The sequence below is a fragment of the Lepidochelys kempii genome, chromosome 9 (assembly GCF_965140265.1).
Source record: "Lepidochelys kempii isolate rLepKem1 chromosome 9, rLepKem1.hap2, whole genome shotgun sequence".
Classification (NCBI taxonomy): Eukaryota; Metazoa; Chordata; order Testudines; family Cheloniidae; genus Lepidochelys; species Lepidochelys kempii.
This window is the reverse complement of record NC_133264.1, coordinates 75458513-75484546: the sequence shown is the minus strand read 5'-3', so window position 1 is coordinate 75484546 and position 26034 is coordinate 75458513. Positions and strand designations below refer to the sequence as shown.

At 41.9% G+C, this 26034-nt stretch overlaps 1 protein-coding gene across 6 annotated transcripts in view; it reads left to right on the top strand.

The window, feature by feature from the left end:
* LOC140917649 (TLR adapter interacting with SLC15A4 on the lysosome-like) overlaps positions 1–26034 on the top strand; it is a 37269-nt gene that overhangs the window by 9083 nt on the left and 2152 nt on the right. For 4 of the 6 annotated variants that reach the window (XM_073360923.1, XM_073360924.1, XM_073360922.1 and 1 more), the window contains exon 3: positions 3161–4845. The exons of 1 other annotated variant lie outside the window; for it this stretch is intronic. In XM_073360923.1, coding sequence (XP_073217024.1) covers positions 3208–4137 — 930 coding nt within the window. In that variant the 5' untranslated portion in view covers positions 3161–3207 and the 3' untranslated portion in view covers positions 4138–4845. Of the gene's footprint in view, positions 1–1098; positions 1258–3160; positions 4846–26034 lie in introns of those variants that run through there. One more of the 6 variants, XM_073360925.1, reaches the window with a different exon arrangement.

Here is a 26034-nt window from a genome sequence, read left to right as displayed (position 1 = left end):
AGCTGAGGTAGTCAGTGGTCCCAGTTTACAGTTGCTAGGACTAGGACACTGCAAACTGCCAGCTGTGTGCACTCTGGCTACAAGGAGGGACATAGGAGCATGATCTACAGGCTCTGATTTGAGCATTACATTTTAAAAAACAATCTTTATATTTTTACCCTCACTTATGCACTGCAAATGAAAAAACTTGTACCTACAAACATTTGCCTCTGCAAATCAGAGACATCTAATTTAATAACTAAATTCAGATTTTTGTAGATGGAAATGAACAATAGAAGCCTTGATTGCGTCCTTGCATTTTCAAATGTACTACGAGCATAGCCAAAGGTATCCAATGGAAATCTACTAGATACACTAATCTTTTAGTAATCTTATAGTAATCTTAGTTATTTTAGGTTTCAGAGTAGCAGCCGTGTTAGTCTGTATTTGCAAAAAGGAAAGGAGTACTTGTGGCACCTTAGAGACTAACAAATTTATTTGAGCATAAGCTTTCGTGAGCTACAGTTCAAGAGACTGCTGAATTGGAATTAATTTGCAAACTGGATACAATTAACTTAGACTTGAATAAAGACTGGGAGTGGATGGGTCATTACACAAAGTAAAACTATTACCCCATGTTTATTTCCCCACCCCCCAATGTTCCTCAGACATTCTTGTCAACTGCTGGAAATGGCCCACCTTGATTATCACTACAAAAGGTCCCACCCCGACCCCCCCACCCCGCTCTCCTGCTGGTAATAGCACACCTTAAGTGATCACTCTGGTTACAGTGTCTATGGTAACACCCATTGTTTCATGTTCTGTATGTATATAAATCTCCCCACTGTATTTTCCACTGAATGCATCCGATGAAGTGAGCTGTAGCTCACGAAAGCTTATGCTCAAATACATTTGTTAGTCTCTAAGGTGCCACAAGTACTCCTTTTCTTTTAGTTATTTTAGTTGACATATTGCAAAATTAAAAAGCAGTCATGCTGGTTGTGAGCATTACACCAGAATCAGTCCCATCCAGACACATTTTTTACATCCTCTTTTGGATTTGGTGTCACTACTTGTTTACAGACCACACAGTTTTCCACTGGTGACAGCACTTCTGTTTTAAAAGTTGTGCAAAAAGAGGAACAAAATTGTGTGTGCTCCAATTATTGCTTACACTGTCTGCAGTGAATAAAGAGAATTTATTCTGAGGTTGCTGCAGTTGTTGTAATGGAATGTTAGGTTATGTGACTATCCACATCTTATACTGATTCTGAAAGGGTAAGTGTGGTTTTCTTTAGTTTGTCTCAGCTTATTTTTTGTTAAGAAATTTAGAGTCACTTAAAATAACTTAAAAAGTATATGTATTTTTTAAAGTATGCTTGCTAAGGTTCCCATATTTTTGACATTTTGCTCAGCTACCAAGCATTAGAGGCAAACTTTTCATAAGTAACTAAGGTTGGATCCTCAAAACTGTTTAGGTGCCTAATGCCTATTGAAATCAATTGGAGTTAGGCACCTAAATACCTTTGCACATTTGGGCTTAACACCCATTTTCAAAAGTGAGTCAGGCACGTAGTTGCCTAAGTTCCACTGACTTTCAATGAGATGTAGGCTCATAAGTGCCTGTGTCTCTTTTGAAAATGACACTTAGGCATTTAAAAATTTTTTAGCCTGCATCTTTGCATGTGTGAGAGATATATAAAATAAAGTAAAATGGTTAAATTATTTTAACTGCTGAAGGATCTGTGTACTGTACTTTTTCTGAGCACTGTTGTCAGTCTTATGACATCTGAATTAGAGTGCGCATATTAATATGTGGAGTACTTAAAATCAATTCTGCTTTGGAAAGAGTTATTTTAAGGTTGGTTCTGGTATCACACCTGCTCTACAGAAGTGTCGCTTTATATTAAACAGCTATCCCCTGATTTAAATGTTTTTAAAGCGCTGATGTGAGCCCTGCTAGCCCAAGTCTGTCAACTCTGGTCTGTGAGGCTGTGAAGACATATCCTGAGTGCTCCAGAGATGCACAAAGGGAGCAGTCCCCTTGTGCTGGGACAACATTCCACAGGCATTCAAAGTGAAGAGGAGACTTTTGGTGTTCTCCTGCTTCATTCTCCCACGTAAGGGTCAGCCACAATGTGGTCCTCAGTGAGTGTGGGTCAGAGCCAACTCCCACTGAAGTCAAAGGAAAGAATCTTATTCATTTCAATAGGAGATGGATTGAGCCCTAAAGGCTTGCTCTATCTAAGTCAATTGGAGTTTTACCACCGACTCCAAAGGGTGCTGGATCAAGTCTTGTGTGAGCAAATACAATTAAAAGGCGAAGCTAAGGAATCACAAAATATAGTAGCTAGCTATTTTGAGATGTGTACTTTAGTTTTTAATTATTCATAATAATGTTTCATAATGTACTAGTGAATGAATGCAGTGAATTTAGTAAAATTGTGGACCCTTAGTAATACAAGAGCTCATTACCATATCTGCTTAAATTTTAGCTAGTAGTTCAGCGATATACCCAATATTTTAATGTAAATAAGCAAGATATTCCTGCAATTAGGGCTCAGTCCAGCAAGGTGCTGAGCATTCTTGGGAAGTGATGAACATCTTCAGCTCACACTGAAGGCAGTGGAAGTTGCGGCCACTCAGTATCTCACAGGGGAGCTCAACACCTGGCATGATTAGCCCCTTAGTTTACTGAAAAAAGGGTGTAGAGGATTGATCATCAGTCAGAACTTCAGCTGGTGAAGTCAGTTGTGCTCTTGCTTTCAGTAGAACTATGTTGATTTTACGCCAGCTGAGGATCTGGCAGTCGTCACCAAATGAAAAAGACTTCATTGATTAAATCTTACTGAGAAGAAGTCGTGCAGAATGTAGCACAGTTGTCACAGTTCAGAAGAAGGGTCCAAGACTGACCTGATATGAAAAATGAAGGATCAAATTATTGGCCTAACTCTTTTCTTTTTCAGAATAATTTTTGTTGACATGATGGCTTTACTTTATCTGGCTATAAAAATGAAATTGGTGAAAACAATTAAGTTACTGTTTGTTAAACTAAAAAACCCCACACATTGCAGTCTTCATGAAGCATACATTTTTAAAAAACTTTATCAATTAAGGATAAAATAGCCCTTACTGTTACGCTTATTTTGCATTACTGTACATGGCTTCTTTGTATTTGCAGGAATATAGTGAACTCTGCTGGTTAGTGAGCCTCTAGCACTGATCAACATGTTGGCAGAAGGCATCCTAACTGGAATCATATACAAAGAAAGAAAACAGAACATAGATAAACCCCACAAATGTCACATAAACAGAAAAGATGAAAGGGAACCCTGGAAAGATCACCTTATAGATACACCAGCAATTAAAGATTTTGCTTCAGAATCTGAGAAGCAGAATGAGATCATTGCAAAAGGTAGCAAAATTGAAAACAATAAAGATCTTCAGTGGACATCTAAAGAAGAGCTACCTGCAAAAGAACATAGTGCTCATGTTAAAGGAACCATATCTGCAGCTTTACATATACCAGGAAGAGAACAAAATCATGAAATCCAGCTGGATTTGTATAGATCTTGGTCATGCCACAGTATTTATCAAAACTATCCTGACTTACATATTGGAGGAGACCATGTAGGAGGCTATATGCAGGATTCAGGTTGCATTATGGACCACATAAGTGATGAACTTGTTGATGGCCCTGTTTTACTGTCAGGAGATATTCTATTGGGTCATTCCCCTCAAAATGAGCCTCTTGAAAAAACAGCTACAAAGTCCTTGAATGGTGATGAAGGTGGAGAAAGAAGTATGACACTCCACAAGCAGCCTCTTTCGAATTCCGTGCTGAACAATTACATGGATACAAAGGTGCAAGAGCTCTATAAACAGTTTTTTGAAGAGAACCTGACCAGGTGTGGTTCTGTAACAAACCTTCTGACTTCCAGTTTGATCATGAATAACCTAAATCAGATAAACCTTCAGATCTCCCAAGAACAGACTATAGAAAAATCTAAAGCTAGAGAAGTGCTCTTACAGTCTCTAGCTTTGTTTAGTTTCCACAATGCTGCCAGTGGAAACAGCTCTGAATTTAGCACTCCAAATTTACAGTTCTCAAACTCACTAAGCAAGAGAAAGAGCTCCCGGATACAGTTTACATCATGACTGAACTGTTTGGTTACAGCAGTGGTTCTCAAACTTTTGTACTGGTGACCCCATTCACACAGCAAGCGTCTGAGTACGAACCCCTTATATTAAAGAAGTGTTTAATTTATATTTAACACCATTATAAATGCTGGAGACAAAGCAGGGTTTGAAGTGGAGGCTCACAGCTCGCAACCCCCCATGTAATAATCTCGCGACTACCTGAGGGGTCCTGACCCTTAGTTTGAGGATCCCTGAGTTACAGCCTAGTCTTCAGCTGCCGTCTCTTCTCTTTCAGGATTAGTTTGTGAAATGTACCAAAATTAGACACTACTGACTTCTTAAAATAAATTTTGACATTTAAACCACACTTTGTCTGTGGTGCAACTTCATTGCTTGTTACCGGACTAAGATAACGATCATGTGCCTTTGTGGTGTTGAATGTAATCCAAATGAAATTTTTTACAAAATCCTATTGAGCCAGATTTTCAAAGTGGTTTAAGACCAGCTTCTTATAAGAGTCCATCCCTGCCAACACCTAGTATGTGAGTAATTATACATAGGACTAGTACTTATTCAGTCAAAGTTAGTCACATGCATTAATGTAGGTAAGATAGTCCTCTAAGAAATTAATCGAGAACCCAATGAAATCGATGGTTAGACTCACACTGATTTCAGTGGTCTTTGGATCATGCCATAAATTTCAACCCATAATTTTGTGCATTTAAATTTAGAGGTTGCTATTGCAGATTTCACCCATTATGTCTGAGAAAATGGGCTTCTCTTTTGAAAATCCTGTTTAACAATTTGGTTTATTCTGCATAGCATTTTACATATATCAAATGTATATAAAAATGTTTATCAGAAAGGAAACCCAATGAGCACACTCTATAGCAGCGGTGTCCAGTACTTTCGCCACTATCCACATGTGGCTAATAGGCTATTGAATTGTGGCTAATGCATGTGGCTTTTTTATAATGTGGCTAATAAGAAAAATTCAAAACCACAAGTGTGGCTAGCAGTGTGGCTAGCATTGAATTTCTATTGGACACCGCTGCTCTATAGAAAGATGCTATGTGCATTTATATGAGGTTAATAATACATGTTTTGTATTATACAGGTAAGGTATATTACGATGGAAAACTACAGATACATCAGCTTCTAAAAATTTAACAGATCAAGTTTATAAAATGTTAAAAGTATTTCAGTTACTGTAAAGGTGTCATTTCTATTCATTTAAAATGTCATTTACTTAAATAGAAGTTTCCATATATTATACAACAAAATCCACTCAGATTCCCAGAATATATCAAATAATTACTTCTGCCTACCATTTGCATTATAAAAATAGGACTCCTTGTTGTCTTTTTCTGAAAAATACACCCTTATGACCTCAGCAAGTTAAGTGTGTGTTGCAAGGTTACTGAAAGGCAAAGATATTGCAAGTTTTGTTCCTATTACCCTAAATCAGTGGTTCTCAGAGTTTTGTACTGATGATCACTTTCACACAGCAAGCCTCTAAGTGCGACCCCCCCCTTATAAATTAAAAACACTTTTTATATATTTAACACCATTATAAATACTGGAGGCAAAGCAGGGTTTGGAGTGGAGGCTGACAGCTCGTGACCGCCCATGTAATGAACTCGTGACCCCCTGAGGGGTCCCAACCCCCAGTTTGAGAACCCTTGCCCTAAATGTTACATGCATATTTCATTAGGAAAATTTGTTTACTTCGCCTGCAGCCATCCTTTCCTGCTGCAAAGGTCTTTTGTTGTAAATTATCACTATGTTGATATTATACTGTGATGAATGAACTGAAGTTTGATATCTCAATTGTACAAGCAAGTTTTCTCTCAGTGGGTAAGCTACTGCTCTGACACACCAAAACCAATGAGGTATTTTGAGGCACCTGCAGTTCTGTGCCTTCAATCCTGAACTCAGTGGATTTACCAGTGTAAATGCTAGCAGAAAATGTGGCTTTTTATTTAACCTTTAGGCTAATGATAAACTTTCAGAATGCATGCTGTACTGGTAGTTAAACCATTTTATCCAGAGTTACTGATGTCAAGCAACACCTAGGTATAGGACGCTGTTTTATAAATTAGTGCTTCTCAGTGAAATTTAATGTGTAATAGTTGATGTAAAACAAAGTATTTTTTTCTTCTGAAACATCTGCTAAACTGTGTAGCACACAGATTCTAAATCTGTCAACCCTCAAAGGGAATGTGAAGGATCTTGTGACGTTTAAGTAATGATATGTCAAATGCTAATATCTTTGTGTTTATAAATCAAGATCCTCTTCATCTGATTGGTACTTTGCAAATAGTAAAGTGTTTCTTACTTAGCATCTTTATTTATTTTTAATAAGTCATTCATGATTTTGTTGCAAGTCACAATAAAAATATCAACAGGATTTAAAGAACAATTATCAGATGAGACACACTTGAATTCATAAAGGGTCACTTACTCAAGTGAGTTATCTTCATTGGTACTATTCACATTAGTTAAGGCTTCAGGACTGGGGTATAATTTGAGATTGTCAATCCCTTGACCTGTAGAAATCGGGTAACTTGCAGAAACAGTGTATTTCAGTTTCAGTGGAGCAAAATGAGAGCCATATCTTAAGTATCTTTTCAAAACTGGTTCATGGCACAGCATGATGGTACTAGAGATGGAATTAACTGGGCGAAAAAGTGCAGTTTTGGGGGCACCAAAATTATTTGCAAGTTCATATTATATTCAGCAAACAGCTTTGGCTGAAAAAATGATTTTTTAAAAACAGTCTAACCATTTCATTTTGGCATTTCTGGACTGAAGCATTTTGACTTTTCATTCCAAAATGAGCTTCTTGTTTTGAAAATAGCCAATTTTTTAAAAGGCTTTAAAAAGGGGCTAAAAATCCCCAAGTGATAGAGGGCGGGGCCAGGCTTCCCAAACCAGCCCTCCATATCGTTTCGCAACCCCGATGTGGACCTCAGGCTAAAAAGGTTGCCCACCCTGATTTAAAGACTTCAAGTTAAAGAGACTCCACCATTTACCCTAGTTCAAACCAGCAAGTGACCTGTGTCCCATGCTGCAGAGAAAGGTGAAAATCCCCAGGGTCTCTGCCAGCCTGACCTGTGGGGAAATTCCTTCCTGACCCCAAACATGGTGATCAGTTAGACTCTGAGTATGTGGGCCAGACCCACCAGCCAGAGACCTAAGAAGAATTTTCTGTAGTAACTCAGAGCCCTCTAGTGCCCCATCTCTGGCTGTCAGACATATTTGCTAATCGCAGTCACGAATGGGACATATGCCATTGTAGGCAATCATATCATACCATTCATTCCATAAACTTTATCAAGCTCAGTCTTGAAACAAGTGAGGGTTTTTTGCCCCCACTACTCCCCGTGGAAGGCTGTTCCAGAACTTCACTCCCCTGATGGTTAGAAACCTTCATCTAACTTCAAGCCTAAACTTATTGATGGCCATTTTATATCAATTTGTTCATATGCCAGCGCTGGCCATTAATTTAAAGAAGTCCTCTCTCCCGGCCCCTCTGATGTATTTATAAAGATTTCATTTCACTGAGTCTCTTCAAGTCATTAAAACTAGTCTGGATGATTCAGCTGAATGCATGTATTTGATGTCTAATGCTCATATTCAGTTGCAAATACATGTATTTGACATCCAATATGTATATTCAGACTACTCACTTTGAAATCAAATTTCAAACCTCAAACACTGAGTACATCAGGAACTGTGCAGATACTTCAGAGCTATTATTTGTTAATTTAATAGATTCCCATGTTATGGAATTGATTCATAAAGGATTTGTGAAGAAAAAAAAAAGCTACAGTTCACTCAATTATGTGTTTAGGAACTACTGTTTGACCAGGTGAAACGAAAGAGGTAGGCGTTTAAAAATATAACAGACATATTATTAAATTGTTAACTATGTGTATGGTGAGATTATTCAAAACAATTAGGGTTGCAATTTCCTCCATGCTCTGTTTGGAGGTCTCGTGTTTGAGAATCTTAGGAGAAAGGCCAGATTAACATTATGTGTAGTTTAGCCTGGCCATTTGAAGAGTGAACTCTTTTCTAAAATGGCTGTTTTTATGGATTTTTATATTGCTGAACTGGTTTTATTTTGCTACTCTTTTTTGGTTTCATTTTACATCTGATGATGTTTTGGAACACTTTTTCTCTGAAGATGTTAAAATTTGTGGGTGAGATGATAATGCCCAAGTCATTGGACTAAAGTCAAAGGAGCTATGCTATTTTACATCAGCTGAGGATTTGGCCCATTAATCTTTCTATCACTCAGTTTATTCAATTTAGGGGTTCTCTTTTTTAAATTTCTTAATTATACTCACTTCATTTTTTTAAAAATGAAGTTCTATAGCTTAGGGGCAAATTTTCACAAGTGTTCATCCAAGCCTAATGAATTGCCCCCACAATTTTATGAATGTAAAAAATAATCTACTGATCTGTTTTATACAGTCACCCATCACTGCAGTATCTGAGCACCTTCCACATATGATTAGTAGCAATACTAAATTCTTGTGACAAAGCTCTGTCCTTGCCTCTGTGAGTCCCACATTTCCTGGCGGATTTTGCTCACCTCAGAGGCCCACTGTGACCCTCCACATAATCCTTCTCTCTAGAGACAAGGGTCACAGTCTACTGAGCCATTTTCCTCATAAGCCAGCAAGGGAGGTGAGAAGTTATCCTTCCTTGCACAGTCTCTGTTGTCTCCCAGTCTCAGTGATTAATCAGGGGGCAAAGGTGCGGGGGGGAGCCCAGGCCCACTCTCTACTCCAGGCTCCAGCCCAGGGATAGTATCAGCTATGGTAGCTGACCTTTTAGAAACATGACATGTACAATTCCCTGGACTACTTCCCCCACAGCAGCCCTCGCTTCCTAAAGCTCCACTTCACCCTTACCTCATATGAGTGTGTACTACTCAGCCTCTCCAACAGCACAACTTCCTTCCACAATTCCTGACATGCACACTCACCTGAGTGACTGGGAGGCTTTTAACTAGTTTCAGCCAGCCCCTGATTGGCTTCAGGTGTCCCAATCAACCCAGCATTCTCCCTGCCTTCTGGAAAGTTCTTAATTGGCCCCAGGTGTCTTAACTGATCCGGAGCAGCTGCCATTTCACTTAACCTGGTACCAGGGATTTGTTTAGCCTGGAGCTAATATATCTATCTCCCACTACTTTTCTATAGCCAACTGGCCTTTCCCCGTCACATTCTGTAGTGGACTTCCTGGAGAAGTAATAGAACCTAGATGCCTGACAGTCTGATCAATTCAGGTATCTGCATTTTATTATTTGTGCTTGTAAGTGATTGCACTTAAAATTGCAGGCACAAAACAGCTGGTGCCATTGTAGAGGCTGTTTTTGAAAATATGACTCAAACATTTATAGGTTGAAGTAGATCTGAGCTCTCACTTAAAATATGATATGAATGGCTTGAGACTTCTCTTAGCCAATCACATTGAGCAATTTGTTGCCTTATTATGAAACTAAATAATGGCCTTATTGCTAAATGGTATGACAGTATCCTCTTTTAAGAAATACCCCATTAAATTTGATATGATGATGAAAAACTTATCTGTAAAAACTGCATGATTAAGCGAGGAAAATATTAACTTAGCAGCTTTCCCTAGTAAATAATTCCTTGTGTATTAGTACTGCTTTTTTCAAATGTCCCACCTACCTCTTTTCTATTTATAACTGAAAAAAAGCATCTGATCTTTACACAGTTGCTGCTGGGTTCTGTTTTCTTATTTCCTGAAAGGGAAGTTAACCAGTCTCTTGCACAGAAAAATCAATTTGGGGAAATGAAGATATCCCTATAAGAATGGGCATACTGGGTCAGACCAAAGGTCCTTCTAGCCGAATATCCTGTCTTCCAACAGCGGCCAATGCCAGGTGCCCCAGAGGGAATGAACAGAACAGGTAATCATCAAGTGATCCATTCCCTGTCACCCATTCCCAGCTTCTGGCAAACAGGCTAGGGACACCCTCTTTGCCCATCTTGGCTAATAGCCATTGATGGACCTATCCTCCATTAACTTACCTATTTCTTTTGAACCCTGCTATAGTCTTGGCCTTCACCACATCCTCTGGCAAGGAGTTCCACAGGTTGATTGTGCGTTGTGTGAAAAACTACTTCCTTTTCTATGTTTTAAACCTGCCTATTAATTTCATTTGGTGACCCCCTAGTTCTTATGTTATGAGAAGGAGAAAATAACACTTCCTTATTTACTTTTTCCGCACCAGTCATGATTTTATAGACCTCTATCATATTTCCCCTTAGTCATGTCTTTTCCAAGCTGAAAAATCCCAGTCTTATTAATCGCTCCTCATATGGAAGACGTTCCATGCCCCTAATCATTTTTGTTGCTCTCTTCTGAACCTTTTCCAATTCCAATATATCTTTTTTGAGATGGGGCGACCACATCTCCAAGCAGTGTTCAAGATGTGGGCATACCTTGGATTTATATAGAGGCAACATGATATTTTATGTCTAGTTATCTATCCCTTTCTTAATGATTCCCAGCATTGTTTGCTTTTTTGACTGCTGCTGCACATTGAGTGGATATTTTCAGAGAACTATCACCATGACTCCAAGATCTCTTTCTTGAGTGGTAACAGCTAATTTAGACCCAATCATTTTATATGTATAGTTGGGATTATGTTTTCCAATGTGCATTACTTTGCATTTATCAACATTGAATTTCATCTGTTATTTTGTTGCCCAATCACTCAGTTTTGTGAGTTGCTTTTGTAACTCTTCACAGTCTGCCTGGGACTTAATTATCTTGAGTAGTTTTGTATCATCTGCACATTTTTTCACCTCAGTGTTTACCCCTTTTTTCAGATCTTTTATAAATATATTGCATAGGACTGGTCCCAGTACAGACCCCCCCCGGGGGACATCGCTATTTACCGCTCTCCATTCTGAAAACTGACCATTTATTCCTACCCTTTGTTTCCTATCTTTTAACGAGTTACCAGTCCATGAGAGGACCTTCCCTCTTATCCCATGACAGCTTACTTTGTGAAAGAGCCTTTGGTGAGGGACCTTGTCAAAGGCTTTCTGAAAATCTAAGTACACTATATCCCCTTGTCCACATGCTTTTTGACCCCCTCAAAGAATTCTAGTAGATTGGTGAGGCATGATTTCCCTTTACAAATACCGTGTTGACTCTTCCCCAGCAAATTACGTTCATCTGTGTGTCTGACAATTTTGTGCTTTACTATAGTTTCAACCAGTTTGCCTGGTACTGAAGTCAGGCTTACGGGCCTGTAATTCCTGGGATCATCTCCGGAGCCCTTTTTAAACATTGGCATCACATTAGCTATCCTCCAGTCATTTGGTACAGAACCTGATTTAAATGATAGGTTACAAACTACAGTTAGTAGTTCGGCAATTTCACATTTGAGTTCCTTCAGAACTCTTGGGTGAATTCCATCTGGTCCTGGTGACCTATTACTGTTTAGTTTATCAATTTGTTCCAAAACCGAACCTCAATCAATGACAGTTGCTCAGATTGTCACCTAAAAAGAATACTCAGGTTTGGGAATTTCCCTCACATCCTCAGCCATGAAGACAGATGCAAGAATTCATTTAGTTTCTCCGCAATGGCCTTATCATTCTTGAGTGCTCCGTTAGCATCTCGATTGTCCAGTGGTCCCAGTGGTTGTTTAGCAGGCTTCCTGCTTCTGATACTTAAAAAAAAATTTGCTATTACTTTTTGAGTCTTTGGCTAATTGTTCTTCAAATATTTTTTTGGCCTTCCTAATTATATTTTTATAATTTGCCTTTATTTGCCAGAGTTTATGCTCCTTTCTATTTTCCTCAATAGGATTTAATTTCCACTTTTTTAATGGATGCCTTTTTGTCTCTCACTGCTTCCTTTACTTTGTTGTTTAGCCACGGTGGCACTTTTTTGGTGTTCTTACTATTTTTTTGAATTTGGGGTATACATTTAAGTAGAGCCTCTACTATGGTATCTTTAAAAAGTTTCCATGCAGCTTGCAAGGATTTCACTTTTGGCACTGTACTTTTTAATTTCTGTTTAACTAACTTCCTCATTTTTGTGTAATCCCCCTTTCTGAAATTAAATGCTACTGTGTTGGGCTGCTGTGGTGTTTTCCCTGCCACAGGGATGTTAAATGTAATTATATTCTGGTCACTATTACCAAGCGGTCCAGCTGTATTCACCTCTTGGACCAGATCCTGTCCTGCACTTAGGACTAAATCAAGAATTGCCACTCCTCTTGTGGATTCCAGAACTAGCTGCTCCAAGAAGCAGTCATTTAAGGTGTCAAGAAACTTTATTTCTGCATCCCGTCCTGAGGTGACATGTACCACCAGTTGAAATCCCCCATTATTATTGAGTTTTTTATTTTTATAGCCTCTCTAATCTCCCTGAGCATTTCACAGTCACTATCACCATCCTGGTCAGGTCCCTACTGCTATATTCTTATTCTTAGAGCATGGAATTACTATTCGTAGAGATTCTATGATACAGTTTGGTTCATTTAAGGTTTTTACTTCATTTGATTCTACGTTTTCTTTCACGTATAGTGCCACTCTGCCACCAGCACGACCTGTTCTGTCCTTTCGATATAGTTTGTTCCCTGGTATTACTGCGTCCCATTGATTATCCGCATTCCACGAAGTTTCTGTGATGCCTATTATATCAATATCCTCATTTAATACGAGGCACTCTAGTTCACCCATTTTATTATTTAGACTTCTAGCATTTATATACAAGCACTTTAAAAACTTGTCACTTTTTAGCTGTCTGCCATTACATGATGTAATTGAATGGGATTCTTTTTCATTTGACTGTTTCTCATCAGATCCTACCTGTACTTTATCCTCGTCCATTCTCTCCTCTTTACTAGGACATAGAGAATCTCCATTAATAAATCCTCCCCTAAGGGATGCCTCTGTCCAAACCACGGTGCTCCTTCACACCTGTCAGCTTTCCCCCCACCCTTAGTTAAAAACTGCTCTATGACCCTTTTAATGTTAAGTGCCAGCAACCTGGTTCCATTTTGGTTTAGGTGGAGCCCATCCTTCCTGTATAGCAGGGGTGGCCAAGCTGAGCCTGAGAAGGAGCCAGAATTTACCAATGTACATTGCCAAAGAGCCACAGTAATACATCAGCAGGCCCACATCAACTCCCGCACCCATTCCCAGCGCCTCCCACCCACTGTGAGCCCCACCCATCAGTGCCTCCTGCTCCCTCCCTGCATCTCCCGATCAGCTGTTTCGTGGCGTGCAGGAGACAGCGGAGGGGAGGGCGGAAAGGAGTGAGGGCATGGCAAACTCAGGGGAGGGGATGCGAAGGGGTGGAGTCGGGGCAGGGTCTGTGATAGAACCAGAGGTTGAGCAGTGGGCGCCCCCCGGCACATTGGAAAGTTGGCACCTGTCGCTCCTGCCCCAGGGTCGGTGCCTATACAAGGAGCTGCATATTAACTTCTGAAGAGCCACAGGTTGGCCACCCCTGCTGTATAGGCTCCCCCTTTCCCAAAAGTTTCCCCAGTTCCTACTAAATCTAACCCCCTCCTCCCTACACCATCATCTCATCCCCGCATTGAGACCCTGCACTTCTGCCTGTCTAACTGGCCGTGCACGTGGAACTGGAAGCATTTCAGAGAATGACACCATAGAGATCCTGGACTTCAATCTCTTACCTAGCAGCCCACATTTTGCCTCCAGGACCTCTCCCCTATCCTTCCCTATGTCATTGGTACCTACATGTACCACGACCACCAATTCCTCCCCAGCACTACACATAAGTCTATCTAGATGTCTTGAGAGATTCGCAACCTTCGCATGTGGCAGGTAAGTCACCATGTGGTTCTCCCAGTCATCGCAAACCCAGCTATGATCAAATCTCCCACAAATATTACCTATCAACCATTCGCTGATCAGAACCTTTTCTCGGGCTTAATGGGTATTCTTTTCTAGTGTAGAAAGGACCTTAGAAAGTGGGAAAACAGTGCCTGGAGCAGGGCCATCCCTAGCTATTTGGGGGAGGGGGCTGGCCTCAGGCCTCCATGGGAGGGGGGTGCTGGCCACTTGCTGCAGGAAGTGGAGTGACCCTGCCCTAGCCTGCTCTGCTCCCCTGGCTCCCAGCCACACTGCCGGTGAGTGCTGGGGGGCGGTTCCCCGCTCCCCCCAAGCCTGGGAGCCAGGGGAGCGGAGCAGGCTGGGGCCGGGTCACTCCACTTTCCGCAGGAAGTGGCCAGCCCCCTTCCTACCCCCGTCCCCCACGGAGGCCTGGGGCCAGCTCCCCCAGCTCCCACCCGTGGAGAACCACCCCCCAGCACTCACTGGTGGCGCAGCTGGGAGCCAGGGACGCAGAGCAGGCTGGGGCTGGGTCACTCCACTTACCATGCCGTGAGTGCAGGGTCGGGCCTGGCTGCAATCTTCAGGGGAGTGGGGGTAGGGCTGGGGCGGGAAGACGCGGGGTTGGGGCGGAGCAGGGGTGGGGCCTGGGAAAGAGCCAGAGCAGTGGCTGGAGCAGCACACAGCTGCACAGGGCACCCAAATTTCCTGGTGCCCTACCCAGCTGCGTGCTTTACGTATGGGTAAGGACGGCCTTGGCCTGGAGCATAGCAGCGTATAGCAGTGAGGTTTTGAAAGTGATCCGGTCTCCAGCTGGCACCTGAGCGTCTAGACATCTTGGGCACTGAGTGCTGAGAGCATATTTGGAAAGAGCACATCACAATCTGCTTTGACAATCCCCTTTCTCAGTACCCACAACTTGGTGGAAAATACAATGCAGAGCTTCCAACAGAGGCATTTTGAAATTTCCCCTGAAGGGGACTTGCCCAAGGTCATACAGGAAGTCTGTAGCTTTCAGCCAGGAATAGCATTCTGGTCTTCAGGCTTCTAGTACTGTGCTTTTACCACAAGATCTTCCTCCTCCTCTATGTCATCTTAAACAAATACAAATACAGTCTGACAGTAGAACAACAATGGCTAACTGGAGATATGCATTTCTATTAATTGAGCCTTTCTGTACATAAATATTGCCTATTCTAATATCTATCTTCTAAATTTTATTGTTAGTTTCTCATTCATTGTACATGTATAGAAAAAGCTTGGCAAATATACAATTAATTAGGTATATTTTTAAAGGTAAAATGCAAGTCTAAGATGATGAGATATATTTCCCTCTAGATACATAAGGATGTATATGAGCTTCCTGAATGTTGAGATCATGTGTGAATTCCTAAATGAGAACAATAGTATTTCTTGTACAATCCACATTTCTAAATGCACCGTTCAAGGGAGGTCTAAGAGCAACAGACATATTAGTCCAACTCCATTGACATCAACAGAGGTTTAGTGATTTAGACTGGCTGAGTATCTGTCCCCATATGTGAAAACACACCAGGAAAGATAGTTTCTTTGGGGGAAAAATGGGGGGTGGGCAAGGGCAGATAAAGCATTCCACCAAGAATTTGTAAAATATATATTTTTCAAGTGTTTCGGCCTGGTTGCCTGAGTTCCTCCTGTCAAGTGATAAGCAGCCTTGATTCCCATTAACTTCAGCTGAATCTCATGGTGGTCAGCATCTTATGAAGGTGCTCAACATCTTGCAGCATTGGGCCATTCTAGATTGTGCCTATAGCAACACTTATAATTAAGAATGTCCGACAACTTCCATTATAAAACCCTGTTTTCAATTGTTTCTAATATTGCCCCACTGGGATTTAAATTTGGCATGCTAGGTGTATGTTTCTAGCTGACTTCTAGAAAACTGCAAAAACAATTTAGGCATTTCTCAGAATGAGGCTAGGGAAAAATACATTCCTTTTGCCCATGTTAAAAAAATTCTTATCTTTTTAATTGAGAAGATCTATACATGCCCCATACATTGGAACAAGAAGGTGACCTTTGGCAGGGGGATTGCTCTGATGTTAGGGATGGCCTTCTGCTGTCCCCATGAAAATCTGATGAAATTTGGTCAAGGTATGAGCTTCTGAAAATCTCAATTTGCACATGCTCAGAAGACACTTTCTAGTTTGGCAGCTAAATTCTCTGAAGATTCTATCTGAACTGAGGATGCTCCTTCTGAAGATTGTGGGGGATGAGCAGGATTTTCCCTGCTGTGGCACTGGGCACAGGAGCTGAGTGCAGGGAGATTCTCTCTCTTGTGCTCTCACTGATTCTGCTGGTGCCCAGGGAGTGGGGAGGAGAAGGAGGAAACTGCTTGACAGAATGGTGAGGAGCCAGGATGAGGGGACTACAAAGGGTATGTGATGGGATCCACCGGGGTACAACCTGGAACTGGGGTACTGCTCTGCCCTCTTAACTCTCCAGCCTGGGCTGTCTCTCTCAATGTTTTGCTAGTGACAAGCAGCAAACCCCTCCAGGTGCTGTTATCACTCATGCTCCCTGAGCTACTCTTGAATCACACAGAGAAAGGTATCACTAAATCTCCCCAGCCCTGTACCCCAGAAGCCTGGCCAGTGTAAGTTCATTACCCAGTCCGCCCCTCCCTCAATGTAGAGAGGGCACGTGCTAGTCTTTGTAAACTGAGCAGAGATTTCCCAATCACTTCAATCAAAACACACTGTTTTAGGTTAAACATATAACAGATTTATTAACTACAGAAAGATAGATGTTAAGTGGTAGGCAGAGATAGTTACCAAAGAAAGGTCAGAGATAGTTACCAAAGAAAATAAAAAGGTAAGCATGCAGTCTAAATCTTAAACTTTATTAGTCTAGGCAGTATTTGGGCCAAGTAGTTTTTCTCACCCCACTGGATGTTTCAGGTTGTTTACAGTTCTTAATATACAGGCTTCCCCTTTAAGCCTGGGACCAGTCTCCTCAGTTCAAGTCTCTGTTTTCCAGCGTTCTTGTTGCTTCCAGTGGAGGAGGGGAGGAGAAAGGTAAAGACATGATGCCGCTGTCCCTTATTTTATATCCTCCGTCCATGTGCCTGGAAAACACTAGCCCAGACATGTCCTGGTGTGCTCTGCTGGGTCACAGGGTTGAGCAATCCTCCATTGTGTGATGCTTGCACAACTCTTTTACAGCATTGTAAATCCCTTGATTACAACTCCCCTGCTGATTAATGGTCGTTTACCACCCTCCTGGGAGTGGGTTACCTCCTTTGTTGTCACTGGAGAACTAGCAGTGGAGACTCTCAAACTACAACATATTTCAGTAACAGTCATACAGCAAAATCTCATAACTTCCTACACTCTAATGATATACATATTTTGACAGAACACTGGGTTTCAGCAGATCATGACTTTTCATTTGATATCTTACATGGCGTGCTTTTTATGAAATATAATTATATGTTGGGTGAATACGGGGTTCCAGGGTACGGCTTTGAGATACAGAGTGCCAAAGGTGGAGACTGGGATGAGGAACTGGGAGGTAGGGTATCTGAGACAAGGAGCTGGGGAATTGTGTTGAGGTGCTGATGGGGTTGTAGAACAAAACTGGGATTTGGACATGCAGAGGCTGGACAAGCCAGGGGCAGAAGAGGTCAGGCATTGAGGGTACAGGGGTAGAAGGATCTGTAACCAGTAGAACACCCTCCCCATAAAACCTGGAATAAAACCCAGTATTCCTGGGCCTCAACATTCATCTGTTGTCAGCAAACAGCTGTGAAACCAACCGAAGGGAGTTAAATACTCAACTTCCACTGAATTCCAGTGAGAGTTGGGCACCTGTTTCCTTTAGGTGTCTTGAAAACTTCAGTCCTGCTGTTTATGTTCCTCACCTTAATACCATACTTTCTGTCTTAGGTATGTCTACACTGCAGTTAAAGGTGTGATTGCCACATGAGTAGTCATGTGTGACAGATATTAAAACCGCATACAGTATTTTTCGGGCAACATATTGTATGAAGTTTATGTATCACAGTGGGCCAGAGATTGTATGTATGGTTGTGCTCTGTTCCATGGGGGAGGGTTATTGCAACTCCTTCAGGAATCAAAAACAGTAGGGGGTGCTTGAGGTGAATCACTTAGGTTCTAAACACCTCCAGAGAATTACCACTCCCAGAGAATCTTGCATATACTGGTTCAAACTAGGTTTTCCAGAGAGCAACAGACAAAGAAAGGGCTTTGGCATAAAAAGGCTTCATTCAAATTGACTCAGGGCCTTCTTTCTGGTCCAGCAAACAGACAGGACCTGCTGTCTTAAGCAGGATCACAACTCTTGCAGAAGGATTGAAAAGACTTTGGCCTATTAGGGCCCCATAAGATTGATGGGTGACCTCTGGTAAGGTGTTTGCATGCATATAGGAACTTCTGTTTTTTTACATGTTTTCTCTATAATGCTTTTGCCTTAAGAATAAATGGGCTTATTTAGAAAGAGCTGTGTAGTAATTTGTGATTACTGGCAATAACCTCAGAGAGAAAGCAAAGCACAGGCCTGCCCTTTTGGCAGACTGGCTTGTTGGGGATATCACAGTGTAAGGCTGGGAGATGTGCAGCCTTAAAACCTACTCAGAAAGGAGACAGACTTGGGTCTCTGCCCAAGAAAGGTGACATCTGGGAACCAGAAATCTTATGTGGGTGCCCTTGAGTGACCATGTAGAGGGAAGACTTGTGCAGTTACCCTGAAACTGTGACAATATAAATATATATATTAGTCTTGCTGGTAATACTGAATCTCAGCTGAACTCATCAATGTGGTGTAATGGGGTATCCAAACCCCACACTGGGCTGAAAGAGGTTAAAGGACAGTACTGAGCCCTGGTAGCCCCATCCCTCCATCCCTGCAGACCATGCTCCAACTGGAGAAGAGGTTGAAAAGGGAGCAATCCCATTTAGAAGGGGGAGGTTGAGGAACCTGACAGACTTATCCTGAAGGCTCCTGAGAAGGGTGCTGGAGAAGCCTCCCTGAAGGAGTATGACTGTATGCTGAGTCCGTTTGGGGTAATGGTTTGGTTACCTTTTCCTTTTCTTTTCACTGTATCTGGGACTGACCACTGAGAGAGGAAAGCAGCAGCAAGAAGTGACCAAGGGGAGGTAACTCAGAGGGCACCTTTGGGGGCCAGGCACTGTTGACCCTCTTAGGGCCCTGGGTCGGAGCCTAGTGGAGTGGGTGGGCTCAGGCTCCCCTACCACTGCCCTTACTACAGGAGGGACTTGAATCACCTATACTGCTCACTGTACCTCTGAGTAGAGGTGAGCCAGCACTGTGAGACTGACTCTCTGGGAGAGGGTAGTAGGTGAGCTTACCACTAGGCAATCTTAACCCACAAGGACCCTATTACAGGGGGTGTTATGGGGCCCTGAAAGAAGGTAGATGTTTAGATATAAGAGAGCAGTAAAACCACAGCAATATGGTAAGTGACTGACTGTATGTACAGAATTCAGTTCTTACAGAGGAAAGATAGTGAGTGGGCTGTGACTGAAAAAGCAAGAGATCTTCTATCTTCTATGAAGAAACTGACAGCAAAGACAGCTGATAGAATCTAGCAAATTAATATCTCCTGGAATTATATTATATATGGAATCATATTATATATATGGAATTATATATAATATAAATAAAATCAACAAGTAGACTCCTCCACATCAAGGGTCTAGTCAAGCACTCCTTTCTTACTCAAAACTCCCACTGACTCTATTTGGAGTTCAGGGAGCACAAGGAATGTAGGATCAGGCCCCTAGCTTCTTAGCGCCTAACAGAAGAGAACATTGCTCTTCCCGTACATTGCTTTCATAGCATTCTAACATTGCTCTTCCTGTACATTGCCCCTAAATTCACATACCCTCACAATCACTTTCTCAACTTGAATAGTTAAATCAGGTCAGGGGTCTGGTGAGAGTGAGAGGTATAATTAAATTCTTGCAGAGTCCAGATGTATTCTGGGAAGTTGTTCGGTACAGGTGCAGAGAATGTGTTTACTGATGGTGAGAGGAAAAAAATAGGAGCAGTGGGAAAGTCACCCATGTCTGCACCCAACCTTGTGAAGGGCTGTCCTGTGCCATTTGGGCGGCCATGACCTAACCTTTTACCTGTGTAGTTATAGTTCAAACCAAAGACTTAAAAGAAATTAATTGGCTACAGTTCTAGCTCAGGGATACTGGGAATATGAAGACTAAGGGCCAGATTGATCTGTTACATCTTTATAAATTCAGAACAAGCTCATTGACTTCAAGCATAAATGAGATCAGAATTTGGCCCTCGGAAATGCAAACGGAGAAACCCACCTTAAAGGATAAATAAAGCTCTGTGGTTCTGGTCCTGCTGCAGTGAAGTCAGTGGGAATGTTAACACTGATGTTAATGGGAGCAGAAACAGCCACTAAGTGCATTGAGCTGTAACAGACGGAGAAATCTGCAGATGCCTGCCTACTCTGATAATTATTCAAGGAATCAGGTAGAAGAAGAGTAGGTAATTTGGGAATTACTATACTCAAGGGGAAAATATTTTTTTCTGCTAATCTATTTTGCCTCTTTTCACAATGCCTGTTTTAGTAACGTAAGCAAGGGGCTGTATAAATGCATATTCTTACTTCTTATGACTGTGGAGCGTATGTTCCACTTTGATTCTGTGCATTTTGACATGTGTCAAAGGATTATCTGTATTGTTTTTTCCCCAGTATGCGTTAAACTATTTTTAATCCATATTTTCAACTGAAAACTCATCTCCGTGCTTAGGAAGTGCATCCTCACAGCAGAATACTTCGAGTCGGGGAAAGCATAGTATTTCCTGACTGGTATGCACATGCCAGAAAATCTGAAACCCAATGGGAAATGCAGGAAAGGATTTCTCCACTTTGAGTTCCAGTCCTCACGCTCAGACCCATCCAGAAACACTCCTCAGGCACTGTGACCTGAATCCTGGAGGATGTTAGGTGCTAAGGCTCTTTAGGAAATCCCACTCAGTGCCTACCTGCAACTTTCAACACCTACATACCCTCAAAAACCATGCCCATAGTGGCCGCTCTTGTGCCAACACCAACGAGGGCCTGTGGAATAGAGTTTTCAAGGAAAGTGGTGGGAGCCCCATCTCTTGAGATGAGAGCCAGGAGGAAAATATTCAGCAGATAATTTTTGAAAAATAATATATTTGTATTCAGTAAATTACCTGAGGATAATTTCTTTCCATTTTTCCTGGATCCACAGATTTTAAGGACAGAAGGAAAGGACCATCTAGTCCAGTGGTTTTCAACCTGTGATTCGTGGATCCCTAGGGATCTGCAGACTATGTCTAGGGGGTCATTACCATAAAACAGTGGTATTCAACCCGTGGTCAGCAGACCCCTGAGGGGCCCCAGACTATGTCTAAGATTTTCAAAGGGGCCACATATCCATTCAAAATTTTTTAGGGGTCTGCACATGAAAAAAGGTTGAAAACCACTGATCTAGTCTGATTTATATAATACATTTGCCGAGCTTTACTTGACACAAGATTAGACTAGATAAAGCACTAGACATTGCATTAGAGGCCAATTCTGCCTTGAGTACGGGATGGGCTTTCTATCATTGTAACTCCATTGACACAGAAGACTTGGGTGCAGTGTTCTTCTGACAGTCTACCTTTGTCATTATTAACACCTGAATGGAAACCTCTCTATAATTTCTCTCTGTGAATCCTGTTTATTTGTATGTACTCTTTTGTGAAGGAAATGCATGACATGCAATGCTTAATGGAAAGCATGACTCTTGTGTACTGACATGTCCTTTGCAGTTTAGCTTTGGTGTCTGGATAATGAGGAAATCATGTGAAATGATTCATACTGAAGCTGTAAACTGGAAGGAATTTGAAATGAAATCAGTACAAGAGCAATTTTGAGGAATAGCAAACTGATAATAGAAGCAAGCTGAAGGAGCAGAATTATTTATTTCTGTTCCAAATTAACTTTTATTATTACATTGAGTTCATATGAGAATAAAATAATAATAATAAAGTGTTTTTCTGTAGCACCTTTCAGTTAAGGATTTCAAAGTCTTTTACAACATCAAATAATTACACCATCCATTCTATTCCCCTTGGAGTGCAGGATCCCTACAATAAAAGTTACCCACCTATACAAGGTACAAACTTGAGAGTAACATTTAGGTATCCTGAATTTTTTCTAAACTAGAGAAAAATTATAGGAGTTCAGCTGTGTCTTCAGTGCTTGTATTTGCAAATGTAATACAGAAGCCTGGAGAATTTCCACGGATGAATATTATTATTAGCTGGCCAATGCACTGATAGGGATCAGGACAGAGCCATGGGAAGTCAGAGCTGCTTTCTGTATTTAGGTTCAGTCCCTTGTTAAAGTTCCCCCTTCTGGGGGGAATGAGAAAAAGTGCAGCTCTCCCAAATGCCTCCCAGTTATGTAAAACAAAACATGTCGCTCTCAATTCTGACCAATACCCTGTGCAATTCTACGGGGGAGCAATGGGGTAAGTCAGCAGAAGCTGGATCATGTTTTTTTAGATATTGCTATGCAGTTTAGCCACAAAGGGATCATTAGTCAAACAGTGTGATTGCTAACTTTTATTTTCCCTTACTGTTGGACTCCATATCATGGACTGAGTATCTGTGAATTACCAACAGGAAATCAATTTGAATCCTCTGGAATTAGTAATTCTGGTATGAAAGTAAACTTGTGCTCATTGAAGCTGAGGATCTTAACTTTATATGAATCATTATGAATTGCTAATTAAGCTACAATGAGCTTCCATACTTTTGTATTAGTGTTTTCTACAAGGTCTTCAGGTCTTATTGTTTCCATAATGTTACAAGTTCTGAATAGATTTTGTAAGCTTCAAGTCACTGTATGCAATTGGAATTCCTTGTATGGTATTCATTCAGTGCTTTGTTTTTACCTATTGGATCTGATTTATAAATTATTATATTGATCCCTTGAAAATTATTAACAATTAAACTAGTTTGAGTGTGAGTGCTTGGAAGATGTGGTAGTTCACTGTTCTCAGAGGGTAGACGGTGAGGTCCTAACACTGGTTACAGAAGTATAGCAATTCTTTCTGATTGTTCTGTTTTGCATTAAGGGATTTACCAGTGTTTCCTCTGGAATGTGGAAATTCACTCATTATGTAAAGCTGCTACTAATGCAAGCTGGGCTAATGTAATCTTTGACCTTGAAATCCCACTTTGAAAACTTTTTTATTTTGTGCAACAGTATGATTACCTAATATCCTGTGCTATTATTGTCTAGTGGTTAGAACAGAGGAATGGAATCATTTCTGCTTTTCGTTGCCAGATTTGCAGATGACACTCTGCAACCTTGGACATTTTATTTATTTAACCTCTTTGCACCTCAGTTTATAGCCTCCTATAGAATGGATATAAAATTACCTGCCTCTCAAGCCTGGTCTACACTATGAGGTTAGGTGGAATTTAGCCACATTAGGTCGATTTTATAATGAATGCGTCTACACAACCAACCCCCTTCCACCGACCTAAAGGCCTCTTAAAATTGACTGCTGTACTCCTCCCTGACGAGGGGAGTAGTGCTAAAATCGAACTTCCTGGGTTGAATTTGGGGTAGTGTAGACACTGTGCTGTGCAATTTGATGGTATTGGCCTCTGGGCACCATCCCAGAGTGCTCCAGTGTGACCGCTCTGAACAGCACTTTCAACTTCGATGCATTAGGCAGGTACACAGGAAAAGCACCGGGAACTTTTGAATTTAATTTCCTGTTTGGTCAACATGGCGAGCTCAGCAGATCACTGAGCAGATCACTCAGCAGGTGATCATGCAGTCCCAGAATCGCAAACGAGTTCCAGCATGGAGCGAACGGGAGACTCTGGATCTGAATGCAGTATAGGGAGAAGAATCTGTGCAGGCAGAACTCTGATCCAGCAGAAGAAATGCTGATATATATGCCAAAATTGCACAAGGCATTGTGAAGAGAGGCTACACCAGGAATGCACAGCAGTGCTGCATGAAAATTAAGGAGCTCAGGCAAGCCTACCAAAAGACAAAGGAGGCAAATGGTCGCTCCGGGTCAGAGCCCCAGACATGCTGCTTCTATGATCAGCTGCATGCCAGTCTAGGGGGGGACCCTACCAGTACCCCAATACTCTCCGTGGACACCTGCAAGGTGGCAGCCTCACGCAACACAGATGAGGATTTTTTGGAGGAGGAGGAGAATGCGCAGCAGGCAAATGGAAAATCCTTTCTCCCTGGCAGCCAGGACCTCTTCATAGAATCAGAGAATATCAGGGTTGGAAGGGACCTCAGGAGATCATCTAGTCCAACCCCCTGCTCAAAGCAGGACCAATCCCCAACTAAATCATCGCAGCCAGGGCTTTGTCAAGCCTCACCTTAAAAACCGCTAAGGAAGGAGATTCCACCACCTCCCTAGGTAACCCATTCCAGTGCTTCACCACCCTCCTAGTGAAAAAGTTTTTCCTAATACCCAACCTAAACATCCCCCACTGCAACTTGAGACCATTGCTCCTTTTTCTGTCATCTGCCACCACTGAGAACAGTCTAGATCCATCCTCTATGGAACCCCCTTTCAGGTAGTTGAAAGCAGCTATCAAATCCCCCCCTCATTCTTCTCTTCTGAAGACTAAATAATCCCAGTTCCCTCAGCCTCTCCTCATAAATCACGTGCTCAGCTCCCTAATCATTTTTGTTGCCCTCCGCTGGACTCTTTCCACTTGTCCACATCCTTCTTGTAGTGTGGGGCCCAAAACTGGACACAGTACTCCAGATGAGGCCTCACAAATGCCGAATAGAGGGGAATGATCACATCCCTCGATCGGCTGGCAATGCTCCTACTTATGCAGCCCAAAATGCCGTTAGCCTTCTTGGCAACAAGGGCACACTGTTGACTCATATCCAGCTTCTTGTCCACTGTAACCCCAGGTCCTTTTCTGCAGAACTGCTGCCTAGCCACTCGGTCCTTAGTCTGTAGCAGTGCATTGGATTCTTCCGTCCTAAGTGCAGGACTCTGCACTTGTCTTTGTTGAACCTCATCAGATTTCTTTTGGCCCAATCCTCTACTTTGTCTAGGTCCCTCTGTATCCTATCCCTCCCCTCCAGCGTATCTCCCACTCCTCCCAGTTTACTGTCATCTGCAAACTTGCTGAGAGTGCAATCCACACCATCCTCCAGATCATAAATGAAGATATTGAACAAAACTGGCCCCAGGACCGACCCTTGGGGCACTCCGCTTGATACCGGCTGCCAACTAGACATGGAACCATTGATCAATACCCATTGAGCCCGATGATCTAGGCAGCTTTCTATCCACCTTATAGTCCATTCATCCAGCTCATACTTCTTTAACTTGTTGTCAAGAATACTGTGGGAGACCATATCAAAAGCTTTGCTAAAGTCAAGGAATAACATGTCCACTGCTTTCCCCTCATCCACAGAGCCAGTTATCTCATCCTAGAAGGCAATTAGATTAGTCAGGCATGACTTGCCCTTGGTGAATCCATGCTGACTGTTCCTGATCACTTTCCTCTCCTTTAAGTGCTTCAAAATTGATTCCTTGAGGATCTGCTCCATGATTTTTCCAGGGACTGAGGTGAGGCTGACTGGCTTGTAGTTCCTCGGATCCTCCTCCTTCCCTTTTTTAAAGATGAGCACTACATTAGCCTTTTTCCAGTCATCCAGGACCTCCCCTGATTGTCATGAATTTTCAAAGATAATGGCCAATGGCTCTGCAATCACATCCGCCACCTCCTTTAGCACCCTCGGATGCAGTGCATCCAGCCTCATGGACTTGTGCTCATCCAGCTTTTCTAAATAGTCCTGAACCACTTCTTTCTCCACAGAGGGCTGGTCACCTCCTCCCCATACTGTGTTGCCCAGTGCACTAGTCTGGGAGCTGACCTTGTTTGTGAAGACAGAGGCAAAAAAAACATTGAGTACATTAGCTTTTTCCACATCCTCTGTCACTAGGTTGCCTTCCCATTCAGTAAGGGGTCCACACTTTCCTTG